This window comes from Grus americana, chromosome 17, assembly GCF_028858705.1.
Source record: "Grus americana isolate bGruAme1 chromosome 17, bGruAme1.mat, whole genome shotgun sequence".
NCBI lineage: Eukaryota > Metazoa > Chordata > Aves > Gruiformes > Gruidae > Grus > Grus americana.
The window spans coordinates 7,563,742-7,579,041 of NC_072868.1; the positions used below are offsets into that span (position 1 = coordinate 7,563,742).

The window sequence follows — 15,300 nt, forward strand, 5'->3', positions numbered from 1 at the left end:
AAATGTGTACCGCATTTGCTGCATACTGAGCCACGTTAAGCCCTAACATGAATTAACAGAACTCTCTCAGAAAATTCACTGAAGCAAAAGTGTCCTTCTGCCAGGCTGAATTTGGCCCACCACCCCTAATTCTGTTTAATTTAATAAGATAAACATGTCTTTTCATTTCCTGACTGCAGATAAGGCTGACAAAATATTCTGGAATCAGTCACCGATTTTAAGACCTAATCATTCAGCCAGCTAGGCAAATGGAAAAGAGAAGCTTTTCTCATTAAGTAATGTCTAAGGCAAAGTTTAAATCTGTATTCCAATAAAACATCTTGGTATTTGTTGCTGCAGGACCCAGGCATGCAACAATGCATTGTGCATTTTAAAAGCTGTCTCATAGAAAGAGATGTGTATGTTCACAGAAAACAGAACCTTTTTTTCTGTAAATGTTTACACAGGAACCTTTGGCAGAGAAATTCCCTGACATTCAGAAATGTTTGTCACAGGATCTCTTTGTTTCTTTTCCATTCTAATCACCTCCTGCTCCAAGCTGAAGTACTAGCGTCCACTATTTTAAGTTAGTGATGATTCAGATGTTGCTTACACTGACTTTTCTAAAGATTAATTCATCAATTGACTTGGTTTGTTTACATAAATTGTCCTTGTCTAATTTCCCACAATATGTAATAGGACAATGATGTGAGAAGCTCTTCTAAACTGGACTGATTGCTTAATATACTGAGTCTGGGAACTTCTCGTCTACATGTAGTGGCTACGTAACGAGAACACAGCCTCTCAGTCACTATTCATGACACTGGCCTTTTTTAGATTGTGAGACAGGTTAATGCAGAGGAAGACATATACCTGTAACACCTACTGCCTCAATGGCTTCCACTGTAGAATGCCAACCCATCCTTTGCATTGCCATGATATTTATTTTAATTGATCCACATAAAGTGACAGTGAACCCTATGCATGATGGTTGAAATCATGACTGTTAAAGCCAAAGACAGAACTTCCGTGGAGCTCACCCTCTTCCTTTCATCTCTGTTCTGACAAGTCTGGTGCGTAACACAGTTGGTCAAACTTTTTAAAGTGCCAAAGCTGAAAAATATAAAACTGACAACCAAGGCTGAAACTGAGAAACAATCATAGGAAAGTGGCACCTTTTCCATCTCCTCTCATATTTTTCACTTGCAACTTGTGCAGGTGAAGCCTGCACCACACTGCTCTTTCCTGCCCACATACCACCGGTACGTTTCCCAAAGGTGTCAGCAGTAGCACAAGTCTGTATAGATCCAAATCACAAATGCCACCACCACAGGGAAAATACTACAACGCAGAAAGAACGGTAGCCAGAAGAATCATCTTTTGCAACAGAACAAAACACCGAGAGATCACAATGGATAGAGAAGAGGGCAAGGAGAAGCGAAACGAGCAGCAGAAAAGAAAAACAGAGGGAAAGTTAAGTGGAGTAGGAGAGTACAATTTCTTCCTTCAAGTTTAAACAAAAGAGAAGAGAGAAGAGAAAAACATAGGGAGAAGGCCTGGCTTATGAATTAAGAAAAAACCAAACTCCCTTCCAAAATAACAGCTTTCTCACTCCAAGGTTGTGAACTTAAATATAAAAGCAAGCTTCAAAAGGCTTTATTCCTCATGGCCTCTTTTTCCTCCTTCTTCTTCAAAAAAAAGGAATCAAGAAGCTAACCTGTACGTTTACAGGGCAAACTAGTACTATCATGGACCTCAAAAAAATTATTAAAAAACCCCCTACAAACGAACTCCTGTGCTTTGCAGATCTTCCTTTGTTCACTGCAGTCATGTTTAAGGAGGACTCCCCATTTCAGAGAAACGGTATTCATAATCTCCAAAATACTCCCTTTAGCAGGTTACTTTTGAAACTTGAGAAACTGAGTGAACAAGGTTCTAAAGTACAATTTCCTGCTATTTCTGAAGCAGGTAAATCTTATCAGATCTTTAGGAAAAAAAAAGGCAAAAAAATACCTTCTTACTATTGACATCCTTCATAGTGGATAACTCAAGACTTTAACTGGAGATCAGAAATGAACACCAGTCTCCAATAACAGCAATTCCCATGTAAATTTGTATAGTAACATAATCACATTTAACTACATGAATGAGGATCTCATTTACACCTGAAGATTGCTTTATACTTGTAAAAGTACTATTTTTGTGTGTTCCAATAAATTTAGTTTGCAAGTTAAGTAGCCTAAAAATGTAATATAGATTCACTAAGATTTGGGTCTAAATTGAAACACTAAGTTAATGTAAAAATGTGAGACATATGAATAGCAGGACACTTGCTAAACATATATATACACATACAAGTATATACAGCTACACAAGTTAGTAGAAATTGCAGGTGCTCGAAATATAGTCACTAAATATAAAAATTATTACAACAGACAAACATCAGTAAACACAAAACAAATAATCTATGAAGAACAAAACATTAACCTTGGTGTGGTAGTCACATGATCATTGGTATTAGTGCCAGGAATGATAAACGGAGGGAAACAGCAACCAATTCATAAGGTTTGTACACTTCCCCTAATTTATTTCTTTTCGGATTAATTCAGGTCTTTATTTTAGAAAAACAAAACAAGGAAATTACCTATTTGTTTTAAGACTAAGACTTTGCAACAATGACATTTAAAACTCACGTGAATAGTTAAAAAGAAAATAATAACCTTGTAACAATTATTATTCAAGATTTATCCTACTTTCTGGAAGCCTCAAATACTATAAATTCAAAGCACAAATGTATACTATCAGTAACAACTATACTACAATATTATAGTATATATACTATAAATAACACAAATAGAACCAGGTTTATGCCTGTTTCTCATGATGACAAAAGGCATTAGCAAGAAATGTAACAAAACCACTGTAACAGGGCAAGGACCTAAATCTCCTGTCTGGAGAATGCAAGAAGGAAATAGGTGTGAAATATGTGCTACACTTTCTGAAATCCTTTCTACAGGAACTTTGTTCCTAAGGAGCGCTGCATGCAGAGGATCATTTGTTTCTCAGGAGTACATTTGATCTTAACGATTATTCCTCAGTTGTTACTTATCCTAAACACCCTTCTAGGTATGGATTGTCTAGAGAAACCAATCCAGCTGACAGCTCTGCCCCAAAGCACAGAAGGAGCAGTGCCTTCGCTTGTATTCTTGGTTTAATATATCTGTTTTACGAAAAATTCAAATTATTAATTCCTTTCCATAGCATCTTTCTTGTCTGTTCTATGCACTTCAGTTAATTGCAGGGCATATTCTACATGTGCTATGCCTTTGGTTCAAACGTGCATTATTTCATCCTTCCCAGCTTCTGAACAAAGTCTTTTTTTTTTTCTTTTTTTTCTTTTTTTTTTTTTTTTAATTTTTATTTCCTCAAGTAAAAGTACAAGGAAGCTAAACCTACATGCACAACTGAATCTCTGGCATTCTGCACCACTGCAGTCCATTATAAGAACAAATTAAAATATTAAAATACAATAGACACTGTACTAACAAGTCCAAGGAAGCTTTCAGATGGAGCCAGCCTTGATCTTACCTGTCCTGTATCCTGTGTTGTTGAGGTACACTGCAAACGTACGTATTTCATGCTGAGCCTGCCAGGATGGAGAAGAACAGTTCTCATTGTTAGTGTAAGTGTTGTGGTTGTGGACGTACTTCCCCGTAAGAATAGAGGAGCGAGACGGGCAGCACATGGGTGTTGTCACAAATGCATTGATGAAATGAGCACCTCCATGTTCCATGATCCGCCTTGTTTTATTCATCACTTGCATAGAACCTGGAAGAAGAAAACCATCTCAGAATTATTTTCTTGTTTCAGTCACAAGAGCCAGCTAAGAGCTCACGTGTTACGTCACAGGCCAGAACAAAGCACAGGTAGTAAGAGCATTGCAATCTCATAGTGGACCCGAATCCAAAGAGATTATTCTCTCCCCTCTAGCAAAGTTCTCCCATTGTTTTAAGAAGGATCAAATACTGAAGTCCTAACTGAAGATTTGACTTAAACTTGTTGACATAGATCATAATGCTTCTTTAATCTCTCTCTCTTTAACCTCAAGATTTACCACTGTAACTATCTGCACCATCCATACAGCCTTTCTGGGGCCACTAATACGGTTCCAGTAGCTGAAGGCAAGAACTAGCACGAATTAGGCTGAGACAATGTGTCCTGAGGGTGAACTTCATTTTGTGCAGCAACCCTGACCAAAATTTGTACACTCCTTAAGCATGGTTCTCTGGAGATTATTTAGTCCAATCCTCTGCTCAAGCATGGTCTGCTAGAGTTGTTCTCTAGATAGAATGTTCTTCTTCCTAATGTGAGGTATTAGCAGGTATTGATTTCTGGAACTTTCATTGAACCAAAGACAAAGTAAAGCCCTCTAATTTATTTCCATAACCAGCCCACTGAGTTCTATCTATCCACTTGATCCATGTTGATAATAGCGTTATCTAAAACTCTCTAAATTTTCTTAGGCTTGGTTCTGCAGAATCAGATTTTTAGATAACTACCTGGGACAGATAACACCATGTAGTTTATAACCATCATCTAAAAACAAACAAGCCAGTTTAACTGGCAGGGACTTGGATGAATTGGGGTAACGGGAGTAAAAGTCTTTTTGCCAACTATTACTAAAGGCCACTCTGCTGCAAAATGGCTGTTCTGTTTCCTATTTAAGACAAGGCTTTGGACAAAGACTGGATTCTTTACCATAGACATCCACCTAGCTAAATCTGGATCCATACCAGAGTTCTTCCTACACACAGAAAGACCAAGGATCAGAAGAAAAAAAGACATCATCTATCAGTGCCTCATAGAACTGCATCAGAGTGAGTTATAATGGGAAGAATTCCCATTTCCCAAAGAACCTGTAACGATACCTGTCATCAGCATGACCTCGCAAAGGAGAGTAAACCTTTCCATCACCAACCCTCCCTTCTTGTGATGAGCAGGGAAAGACAACAGACAACATGGAGATGAAGGTATGGGTTCATGCTGGAGTAGGGTTGGGGCTAACTTACCCAAGAATGAGTTGGATTAATAGTTCAGCTTTAATCAATGCATCCTGCAGCCATTTGGCACAAACTGTATGTTGTTGCTGTCAATAATGGGTTTAGGTTTCTTCTATGTTGTTTAGGCAGGGATTTCATTATGAAATTGCAACAGTAAGTAGATTTGATACAGGGCACATTGATATAACCAGGAGTCAAAATCTAGAGGGAAAATTGTCATAAACCACTAACGAAATCTGACTCTCTGGCACCATGGAGAAAGGTTAATTGCTACTGTAGATCATTTCACTTAAAAATTGCCATGGTATTAGTTTTCTTGAGATAATTTTGTTGGAATTAATATAAAAAAAAAATTAAAAATCTGATTGTGCATTCCTCGGGTCAGAGCACATTTCTGTCACATCACTTTATGACAAGAACCAAGGCAGGTTATTGCACTCCCCCTTTAAAACTTGCTAAACTTCACATATCAAAAGTAAGTTTCTGAAGAAAGCAAGATTATCTGTTTTCATAACTGTGGGATAAGTGTTAGTGCTCAAAGGCACTAACAAGACAGCTAACAATTACAACAGTCAATTATACATTATGTGAGCCTGAACACTGTAGATGTTTCCTCTGTGTTGTCTTATGAGCTAGCCCAAGCATAAACAGGCAGACCGAAAGAATGTTTTGTCATCCTGATATTAAAATACAATTTAACAACCCCTTTAAATGACAGAGGCATCTGTGCATAAATAACAGTACATGTTAAGACTCCCCTTGGGGACAGTAACCTCCTTTAATAAAACTGCTGTAATGACAAGGCCCTATATATCAACAGTCTTTAATACAAAAACATATGATCTAATCTGCTTCCCCAGCTTGAAAACTAATACAGAGTGACAGATCAGTGGAAGGTAAAAATCCAGCGTACTCTTCTGTACAATCCTAAATAGGCCAGCTTTAAATATTTTAAACAGCATGAAACCAGCCAACCAAAACTTATTTTCTTCAGCTTGCCTGCAATACAAACATAGAATTGTATGTAGAAAAAGTAGGAATTGATCTTTCTGTGGCAGAAGACTAGTTATGTGTTAATCAGCAACTGGAACCTCACAAATCACCTTTGCAGCTGGAAAACCTTCTGGGATTTCATTAGTGGATGTACCAAGGGAAGTCATGCTTTGAAGTGTCAATATTTAATTGATAAAATGTTCTGTTACATGTCTAAAACCACTAATAATAAATAAAAATGATTTAGTAGTTAAACGTGAAATTTCTAAGCTATTTTAAAAAAACATCCATTGGACTACTGTAAAAATATGAAAGTTTAATCAATTTGATGCATTCAAGCTGCTCACTGAACAAAGCAAAGCAAAACCAAGGCTGAAATTCCACTTGAAATTTGTGTGGTATCCCTAACTTCACTTAGGGTGTCTTCACAGTTCACTTCAGGGACAAGGCTGATATTTTGACTAATATTAATGGAGAATACATACCAGTTGTTTATGAAATAATATTGACTTTCTCATTAGTTGAGTTTTGTTGTCGGAGGTCATAATTTACATGAGTTTTAGGGAACTCCAGCTGTTGAAGAACTTGTACGAAGTCCCAAGTGACTTAGTTTACAGTAAAGCACAATTTAAGAAGTGGTATCCATACACAGATAAATTAACTGAACCCCAGAATGTTAATTAACTGTCCCCTAATGCCTTTTATTTTTATCCTATTTGAACCTCATTAGACACCATTTTCACATCTTCATTTCCTTTTTTTTCTTATATTTAATTTCGACAAAACTCTAATCTCCATGTATGATTACTAAGAAAAATTATCTTCCATGCCACTTTTGTAGTTTTTCAGAGGAAGACTTAGGAACATACAAATCACCTCTCACCCAGATTTCTCTAACGTGGCCGAAATATCTTCTAAATAATCAGATCTTTCTCCAACTATGAGATAATGGAATAAGCTGGTTTGTTAAACCACAGCAATATGGTAGGCAAACCTAATTAAACTGGAGATGCTGAGTCTATCACGCAGGGGACATCAGCATTATACTAACTTGGACTTAAATGGCTCTAATGGAAAAAAAAAAAAGTTGTTGTTTCTAATTAATTCTTTCTCCTCGTCAGTATATTCGTCTTCTTTATATTCTGCTTGTCAGTACACCTCTTTTGATTAGACAGTCAACTAAGTGTGTATGTTTCAGTGGTTCTTGGGGTTCTAATTTGTCTTCTCGCATTTGTATCCATTACAATTTACACTCGTTCTTCTTTGACCCGGAGATTCTGCATTCTTTTCATCAGGCCCTTATCAGCCTTTTCCTTTCTTCAATAAAAGGCTGAGGTTTGGTTTCCCGAGTAAAACTGATGATTAACAGTAGTGCAAATTAAAGAGGGAAAAAAAAAAAAAAAAGTTGTACTCCTTTCCTGAAAGGACGACATTCTCCTTCTGGTAAATTCCACCTGCTACTGGTACATTGTTAAATCTACCTTAAATTAAATAAAGGAAAGGCTGTTAAGAGCACTTGAGATTGTGTTGTCTTCCCTTTTGCCTCAAAAGTAGCCACAAAAGAACAATAAAAGCTACAACACCAATCAGTTGCAGAATATTCTTAGAAACAGATGAAATCTTAGTTATACACAGCCTTCTCTGCTATAGTTTCATAGCCTCCAAGTTTTCCTTAGCTTTTTCTTTTTTTAATTCACATCTTGTTTTCATCTTTCTTAAATACATTAATCACAATGCCCACAAATGGCAATTTTGATTAACTTGGACAGCTCACCAGACAATAGACAAGAATAAAAATTAATTCAAACAAATATTGGGTCTCACAAAGCCATTAGTGGCAAACGGCAAATATAAAATCTCAGCTTCATCAAATGGATTTTCCTTAGTTAGATCCTAATTTGTGTGGACACATGCCCATTATGCTTGAAATTGGAAAGCATCAGATTATCAGAGAAGAGAAATATACTGCCCAAAGGACTTAGACAATTGCATCAGAAACAAGTAGGCTAGCATAAATAGAAGATGATAAATTTTTTAGGACCACCTTCTGAGCCTGCGAGATAATGTACTTAGGTTCTTTTGGATATACATTATTGAAACTGCTTTATTTGTGATCCAAATAACCATTTAAGAAAAAAAAAAAGTGACGACGACAACAACAAATAATCTTCTGATGCTACTAATTTGAATTACATTTATATTTGGTGGGGTTACTGCCATAGCAGGCTTTCTCACCACCTTTGAGAAGAATGTGACATCTATGATAAGCAGTCATGCAGCAACACTGATAAAAAGGAAGCATCTGTAAGAACACTGCCATGTTGCTATGATTAACTTCTCAACTAGATGAGTAAGTGTATAAGTAATACAAGTTAGTTAACTTCACTATTGTGTTCTGTTTCTTCCGTGAGGTCTGTTTTCCAATTTTTCCTATCCATACTAGAAATTTGATGTAACTGTCAAAAAAAAACCCCACCAGACCACACATACACAAGCTCTTGTCTTTCAGATGATCCAGGCTTTATACTCACTTAAAAGCATATTTCTAATGCAAATTTATTAATGTAAACTGGTTTGTGTTAATCACTTGTGCTAACTACAGACAACATTTGGTAAATATAAGCTTGTTCAGGTAACAGAACAAACCCCAGACTCTGTCAGTTAATTCATTATTCCAAATCATTAGGCAAAGCGTGTGTTTAATCTTCATCTCCTTTCTTTAACAATTAACATAGCGTTGATTAACACAAGAGAACCTTTTCATACTAAATGATTTTGGTCAGTAATTAAGTATACATCTAAATGGACAATTCCAAGAATAGCATGACTACGTTAAGCAACATTTAAGTAATTAAAATTAAAATTGTATATGAAATGAATGTCTGCAATTACACACTAAAAATTGGGTAATTACATGGTGCAATAATCAGTTATGAATTTAAACCTACTGCTTTGGCATGTAGCTTCCCAGGTGATACTTGCAATTGCCAGAAGCATAATTTAGGTGTGTAGATGAAGACAGATAGGCAGGAATCTTGTATTTCCACAGAAACAGGAAGTTTGACATTCTAAGTTGAGACTAACTTTTGCTGTCCTTGAATGGCATGCAGACAGAGAGTATTTTCTACATAAAGATAGGTTTAAACTTTTGCTCCTTGTTCTTCCTATCATTTTTCACACTGAAAAAAAATTAATTATTTTGAAGGCAAGATTCTAGCTTCAAGGAAAAGCAATATCATACTCGTTAGCTAAAATTGTCTTTATGTGGAGCTCTTACCAAGTTCTACATCCTGATCATCAGTAAGAACAAGGATGATGTTTGGGCGGATGTTTCTACGGTCTCTTTGAAATCTTCCCTTCAGACGTTGATTTAACAGGAAAGCTGAACTTCCATCCAACAGTGATAAAAGAGTCATCATGAATAATCCAAGGACAATACTATGCTGTGCCATGTTGTGCTGATTTAGTGTTCCCCCTGAACAAGGTAGGTTAATGGCTTCTATTTCTTTTTCGTTTGCAGGTCTCCTATAAGGGAGAGGGAAACAAATACTTATTTATACTTTGACCCCCCCCAGCCCTCCAAGGAGCAGTAAGGTTCTCTCCAAAGAAGTAAAAAGCAATATACATGAAATAATCTAACTTCCACGGGGAAAAAAACCAAAACCCCAAACCAACAAAAAACCCCACAAACCACAAACAAAACCAAACAACAAAGCAATTGAATGTTTTTTTCATGCCAGCTAGAAGCAGGAACTCGAAAAATTCACAGTTCATAAGCTGTTACCAACTTAGGCAATGAAGTTCACTCTATGCTGAAATTTGGCAGCAAGTTCAAGGATTTAGCAGGGTATCAAACTCTTACTTTTGCTTTGATACATATAAAAAGCAATCTTCCTCCTTAAGGTTCTGGGATGTTTTGAGATGACATTTTTGTTTACTGCATCAAAAATACAGATGTTGAAGAAAAAACTCCCACGTCTATCCATATTTTTAAACAGGACTGTCGTAAAATTTACTGAGTTAACAACACATTTGCACATTCATAGAGGATCCTCAGATAGAAGACTTGTTATACACTGATTTATCTTACAAATTTCATTAAAGAGCAGAGCTGCCCAGATCTTGGAACTATGGTATGATACTGTTTGAAGTCTACTGCAGCTTTGATGTTAGTGTGATATCCCTTCAGCATTTCTGCTGGTTTGCAAGATTATTTTTTTGAGAAGTATCATTATTATTGAACACATTTAGAGGCCCATTACTGCGAATGTTCGCAAATGGATGCACCAAAATGATTTGCACTGCCTATGATTTCTCTCCATCACAAATGTTTGCAAAGCAGAGCATGTTTACCTGGTACTGCTCCTGTTAATGAACCAATAAAAAATTCTTAGCAATTCCTACAAGGAGAAATTCCGAAAAATGAGTAAGAATGCCAAAGAATGTTTGAAATCATAGTTTTGTTCAGTGATCTTCTGATATAAAGGGATTTTCTCTTGCTTACCAAAGTCAAAATAACAGTATGAAACTATATTGAAAATATCAAGTACTAATTATTTCATCAGATCCGGTGATCAACGTGTCAGTTTTTGATGAATTCCCTACTTGCTGCCTTCCTTTTCCTGGACTGGTGCCAATGATCTCTTGTAATGCAGTGAAAAAATCAATTAAAAATGACACAAGGGAGACTAGTTGCTTTTTGTAAAGACCAGAAATGCCTGAGTAGAAAGAACCCAGCACAGTGTGTTTTACCCAGAGAAATACATTGGCTTTTCTATCCCTAAAGCCACTTGGGAAAACAGTTTTTCCTCCAGCAGATTATTTCATAGCCACATTATTACTTCATCTCTGTCAGCGCCTGTTCTTTGAGATAAACGTTGATTAAGAAAGTTCTCATGCAATAGCAAAACCACTGGTCTGAAAAATTATACTCGGCTTCTATGCTTATTTAAGAAACGCATATTGAATTTTCATATAAGTCAACAGATATGTAGGTATAGTATGATGCAATATTTATTAAGGCTGCTTTCCAAAAATGTACACTAACAGGGTTTTGAGGAAATGAAAAATCCTTCTTCCTTAATAGTCTCCCCAGTGAGTTTCAAAAGCAGGTGACATTAACTTTTTTCATAGAAACTAAAAATTGATTTTAAATATCTTCGCACTTGTTCCAATGGGTAGGGAAAGAGAAAAGTCCAACTTCCTCAGTTTACGGATACAGCTTTAGTACCTCTGCTGCTGCTCAGAGAGTTGCCAGGCTATGGCAGAAGGAACACCGACAAGTCCTATCAATTTTCATTCCTTGTACTCAGAATTCCATCTGCAGCAGTACAACTGGGAAGAATCATGTCAGATTCAATGTGTTGCTACTATCCAGAGTAGTCAAAAGCAGCTTGAGAGGCAAACCTGGATCTGTTTCAAAAGGGGAGGGAAAAAAAAAAGTTAGTTTAGCAGGCATATATTCCTGGACACCAGCTTTTTGGGGGAGGGGTAGAGAAATGGCTTATGCTCTTCAGAAATGACTCATATGTACTTCTGTTTAAAAAAAACCCAAACAACAAACTGACAGCATAGATGTCAGTTCACATTTCATTACACACAAACATTTTTCTGAAGGTCTAAAAGTTAATGTGGTTTTTTTCTGCTCTACACTAGCCAACAGCTTCTCAGAATAATAGCATTTGCTGACTTTTCTTGCAGCATTTAGAAGGCTGTTCATTCTTGTTATATCTGCTCATAACTACATTCACTGTAGATATTGTGCATATAACAGTTTTCATTACATTTTCCTCACTTCTTTTAAACAAATGCACGGAAGTAACCTCATGACCTCACATTGCCTTTCTCCCCTCAGCCTCTCTTCTCCTCACAGTTTATTGCCCCTCACTCACTCCATTGAGTTGGGAATAACTTCTATTTTTAGATACAGAGAGCTGCTTATCTATCTACAAAATACTTAATGTGTTTGGGGATGTACATAAACTGCTATTCCACAGCTATTTTATCCACACTTGTATATTTATGGTTAAAAGAATTAGTTATCTTTGAGAGGATACTGCGAGTGGAGGAGAGAATTTCACGTCAAGTACAACAGGCATCTCCTACCAAACCTGTTATCTCTTTCTCAACCCCCTCCTCGGTGAAGATTTTTCAACTGTTCTGATGTGTTATGTTCCTATTATTATCAGGGTAAGTACTGCTGGGAACCAACTAAGAGTATGTAATTACGTGCAAAACTCATACCAATAACTAGGTAAGAAAATTAAAGTAATTTTAGAAAATAACCTATTTCTTGAAGTACGTATTCATAAGAGACAGACATGCCACAACTAACAGCATATATGCAGTAAAATCTAAAAGCCAGTTTTAAATAGTTCTCAGAATAGCAACAGAAGAGTCTCTCACATAGATTGCCAGTGGTCAAATATAGATTGATTTTTTTTAACCCCTAGCCTTCGGTGAACTTCAGGGAAGAAATATGACATAAAGTCTCTATTAACAGTTCTTTCCTCATTTCTGCCAACAAGTTTAATCTGTAACTCACAGATAAGGCCACAAGAGTTCCACAGCGGTGCCCCAATCTGCCTTCACTTTTAATATAGCACCCTCTCCAATGATGCATTTTCATCTGAGTGGTACAGATGGTCCACTGCTTTATGTGTCTTTGCAGGCCATCCTCCAATATTAAAGATGCTTAATCTGTAGTGGCTCTCGTGAGAATTAGGTATGTCTCTTATTTTCTCCCAGATTACACATATGAACTTGACAAGTCTAGTCACTGCTGTTTTCTATTTGGGAAAGTGCTATCAGAAATTTATGAAATCTTCTTCAGCTGGGGCATCTAGCTGAGCTTTATTAAGCCTATGAAACCTCCTAGCAGGCTGCTTTAGAGAAAGTCTGGTCCTCTTATTTTCTATGGTTTACGGTCAAGTTTAACAAGTCCCTGACTGCCTTCATAGCCTGAATTAGATACAGCTGCCTCTTTTTGTTCTTAACTCCTGCTAGTAGGGGAATGAGAATAGAGCCAAACTTAATTCTCCTGTGTGACAACACAGAACATTACACTAAGTCACATTATAAATGTTGAAGAGATAAAGCCAGACTTCAGTACATTTATTCTATTTATAAAAGAACGGAGCCAAGTTCTGTTTCCAAGTAGCATTTACACCAAGGAAAGGCTTCTTTTTAATACTGCCCTCAGTAATTAATGTCAGTTCTACTGCAGCACAGGCAGGATGCACAGGGATGACTGGTGTCAGTTCTCTCCCCAGATAGTATTTTTAACATGCTATTGATTAGCACTGCTTGGCACAGATGTAACAGGCACTGTGTGCAAAACTAGCGACAGTGCCTTGCACAGACCGGTACTCCCAACTTTGCTAACGCAAGTCCTAGCACAACTCTCCCATGCGTAAGCCCAGTGTAACTTCATTGAAGTCAAATAATTTAAGTTATTCCAATACCATCAAGTAGCATCTGACTCTTCCTGAAACAGAAAAGGTACACACATGTAACAAAGTAATTCTTGAATCAAATGCATAACCTAATCGTGCTTCGAACCTACTTCTAGAAAGCTCTTTCTAGTTATGTTTACAGTAACTGATATTTTTAAAAAATAAGTATACTACAAAACACTAAATACAGAATTTGTATGGCAAGCTCAACTCACCCAGCAGCCACCACAGAACAGGGTAACAGCATGTAAGCCACACAGTGGAACTGCACAACAAGGGAAAACTGGTTAGCAAGCAGCAATGCACACCTGCTCTAAATAGGGCTGGAGCCAATACCAGGTGTATTATTTAAGCAGACTTAGGTGTGCTTTTTGTCCAGTGTTTAAATTCATTGAAATACATGCTGCTGGAGCCATTCCCTAGCAACCAACCCAATTAAAACCACTTTGCCAGTTAAATGGATTCAGCGGTGCTGCTGTTCTTTTAACTCTTGAGTCACTCCTATACATCCAGGTTTGGTTACAACTCTTTTTTCACTGAAGCTGTCAACCCTCACTTGAAACCATTATATTTTGTTTGTAAGAAATAAACTCATTTTTATCTGCAGATTGGGAAGAATCTTGTTTGCAATCATACAAGGTTCTCAGGGGAAGGCTAGTATCAACATTACTGCTGTAATCTAACAACATGCTATGTTTTCTTACAGTTTTATACTTTTGGATTTTTTCCCCCCCCAGATAATAAAAAATTTTAGAGAAAGTACAAAATCAAACCCCAAGTGCTAAATGTGACTATCAAAGACTACAGTTATGCTGATTCTCCTACACAAACTATGGCTAAAATATTTTTATTTGCAAGTATCTACCATTTCTTCAGAAGAAGTCAGGAATAGAGCTTCCAGACATTAGAGCACTGAATTACTATTCCGATGTGTTCTTCCGACTAGCTTTCCTTATGCTGATGAACTCTATGCCAAAGCTAACTACTTATCACAGGGAAGCGCACTTGCATCACAGAATCTCTTCCCTATTCTGCAACTTTATTTTAAATAAAATTGAATTATAAATTAGTTATAGTTTTCCCTAGGACCTGATATTTTAAACAGTGTTTTAAACATCACAATATACTTTCCATTAATCCATACTATTCTTTGGGTTCTACTGCTTGCATGTTATTATTACAGCTTCTCAGTAATACGTACAAAATTAGTTAGTCCTCAGGTTAAATTTCTATTTGGATCCCCAAATCCACAAAAATAAACACGCTTTTCTGCACCACATGCAATGATAACCCAATAACAACTTGAAAGAGTTTAAGAATTATTTCCCTATTATATTTATTATCTTCACATATTTATAAATAATAAAGATACACAGTCTTTGACTTTAAAGATAATTGTATTAGCTTGTATTAAGTACAGCAGTAACCACAGACTTTCACTTCTGAAAACACCAGAAAGGAATAAATGCAAGTGCTTTAAGATAGAAAAAGTAGGCAAGAACAGTTAACCATTACACAAATACATCCTATCAAGTAAACAGAATTTTTTGTAGCCGCATACAGAAAAAACCACGCCGTGTATATCTACACGCAAACACATACAGACATTCAGATACACATACTACCCGGATGCGCACAGTAACTTGCTAAATGAGAAGCTAAGTGCTACAGTATCAGTTATCTTTGGAAACTCTTTTCCGCACAGCCCCGGCGCGGCTGCCTCTCACCCGCCACGGGGACACATCCAGCCCGGCCAGGACCATACCCTCTCCTCCCCCGCGCAAGGGGCCGCGGCCCGACACCGCCCCCCGCCC

General features: G+C 37.0%; 1 protein-coding gene across 13 annotated transcripts in view; it reads right to left on the reverse strand.

The window, feature by feature from the left end:
• Positions 1–15,300, reverse strand: part of SULF2 (sulfatase 2) — a 165,114-nt gene that overhangs the window by 59,529 nt on the left and 90,285 nt on the right. For 6 of the 13 annotated variants that reach the window (XM_054845144.1, XM_054845141.1, XM_054845142.1 and 3 more), the window contains 3 exons: positions 11,263–11,444; positions 9,310–9,557; positions 3,568–3,807 (listed from right to left, as the gene is read on the reverse strand). In XM_054845144.1, the coding sequence (XP_054701119.1) occupies positions 3,568–3,807; positions 9,310–9,484 (415 nt within the window). In that variant the 5' untranslated portion in view covers positions 9,485–9,557; positions 11,263–11,444. Of the gene's footprint in view, positions 1–3,567; positions 3,808–9,309; positions 9,558–10,385; positions 10,401–11,262; positions 11,445–13,701; positions 13,720–15,300 lie in introns of those variants that run through there. The other 7 variants (XM_054845147.1, XM_054845146.1, XM_054845148.1 and 4 more) reach the window with 3 other exon arrangements.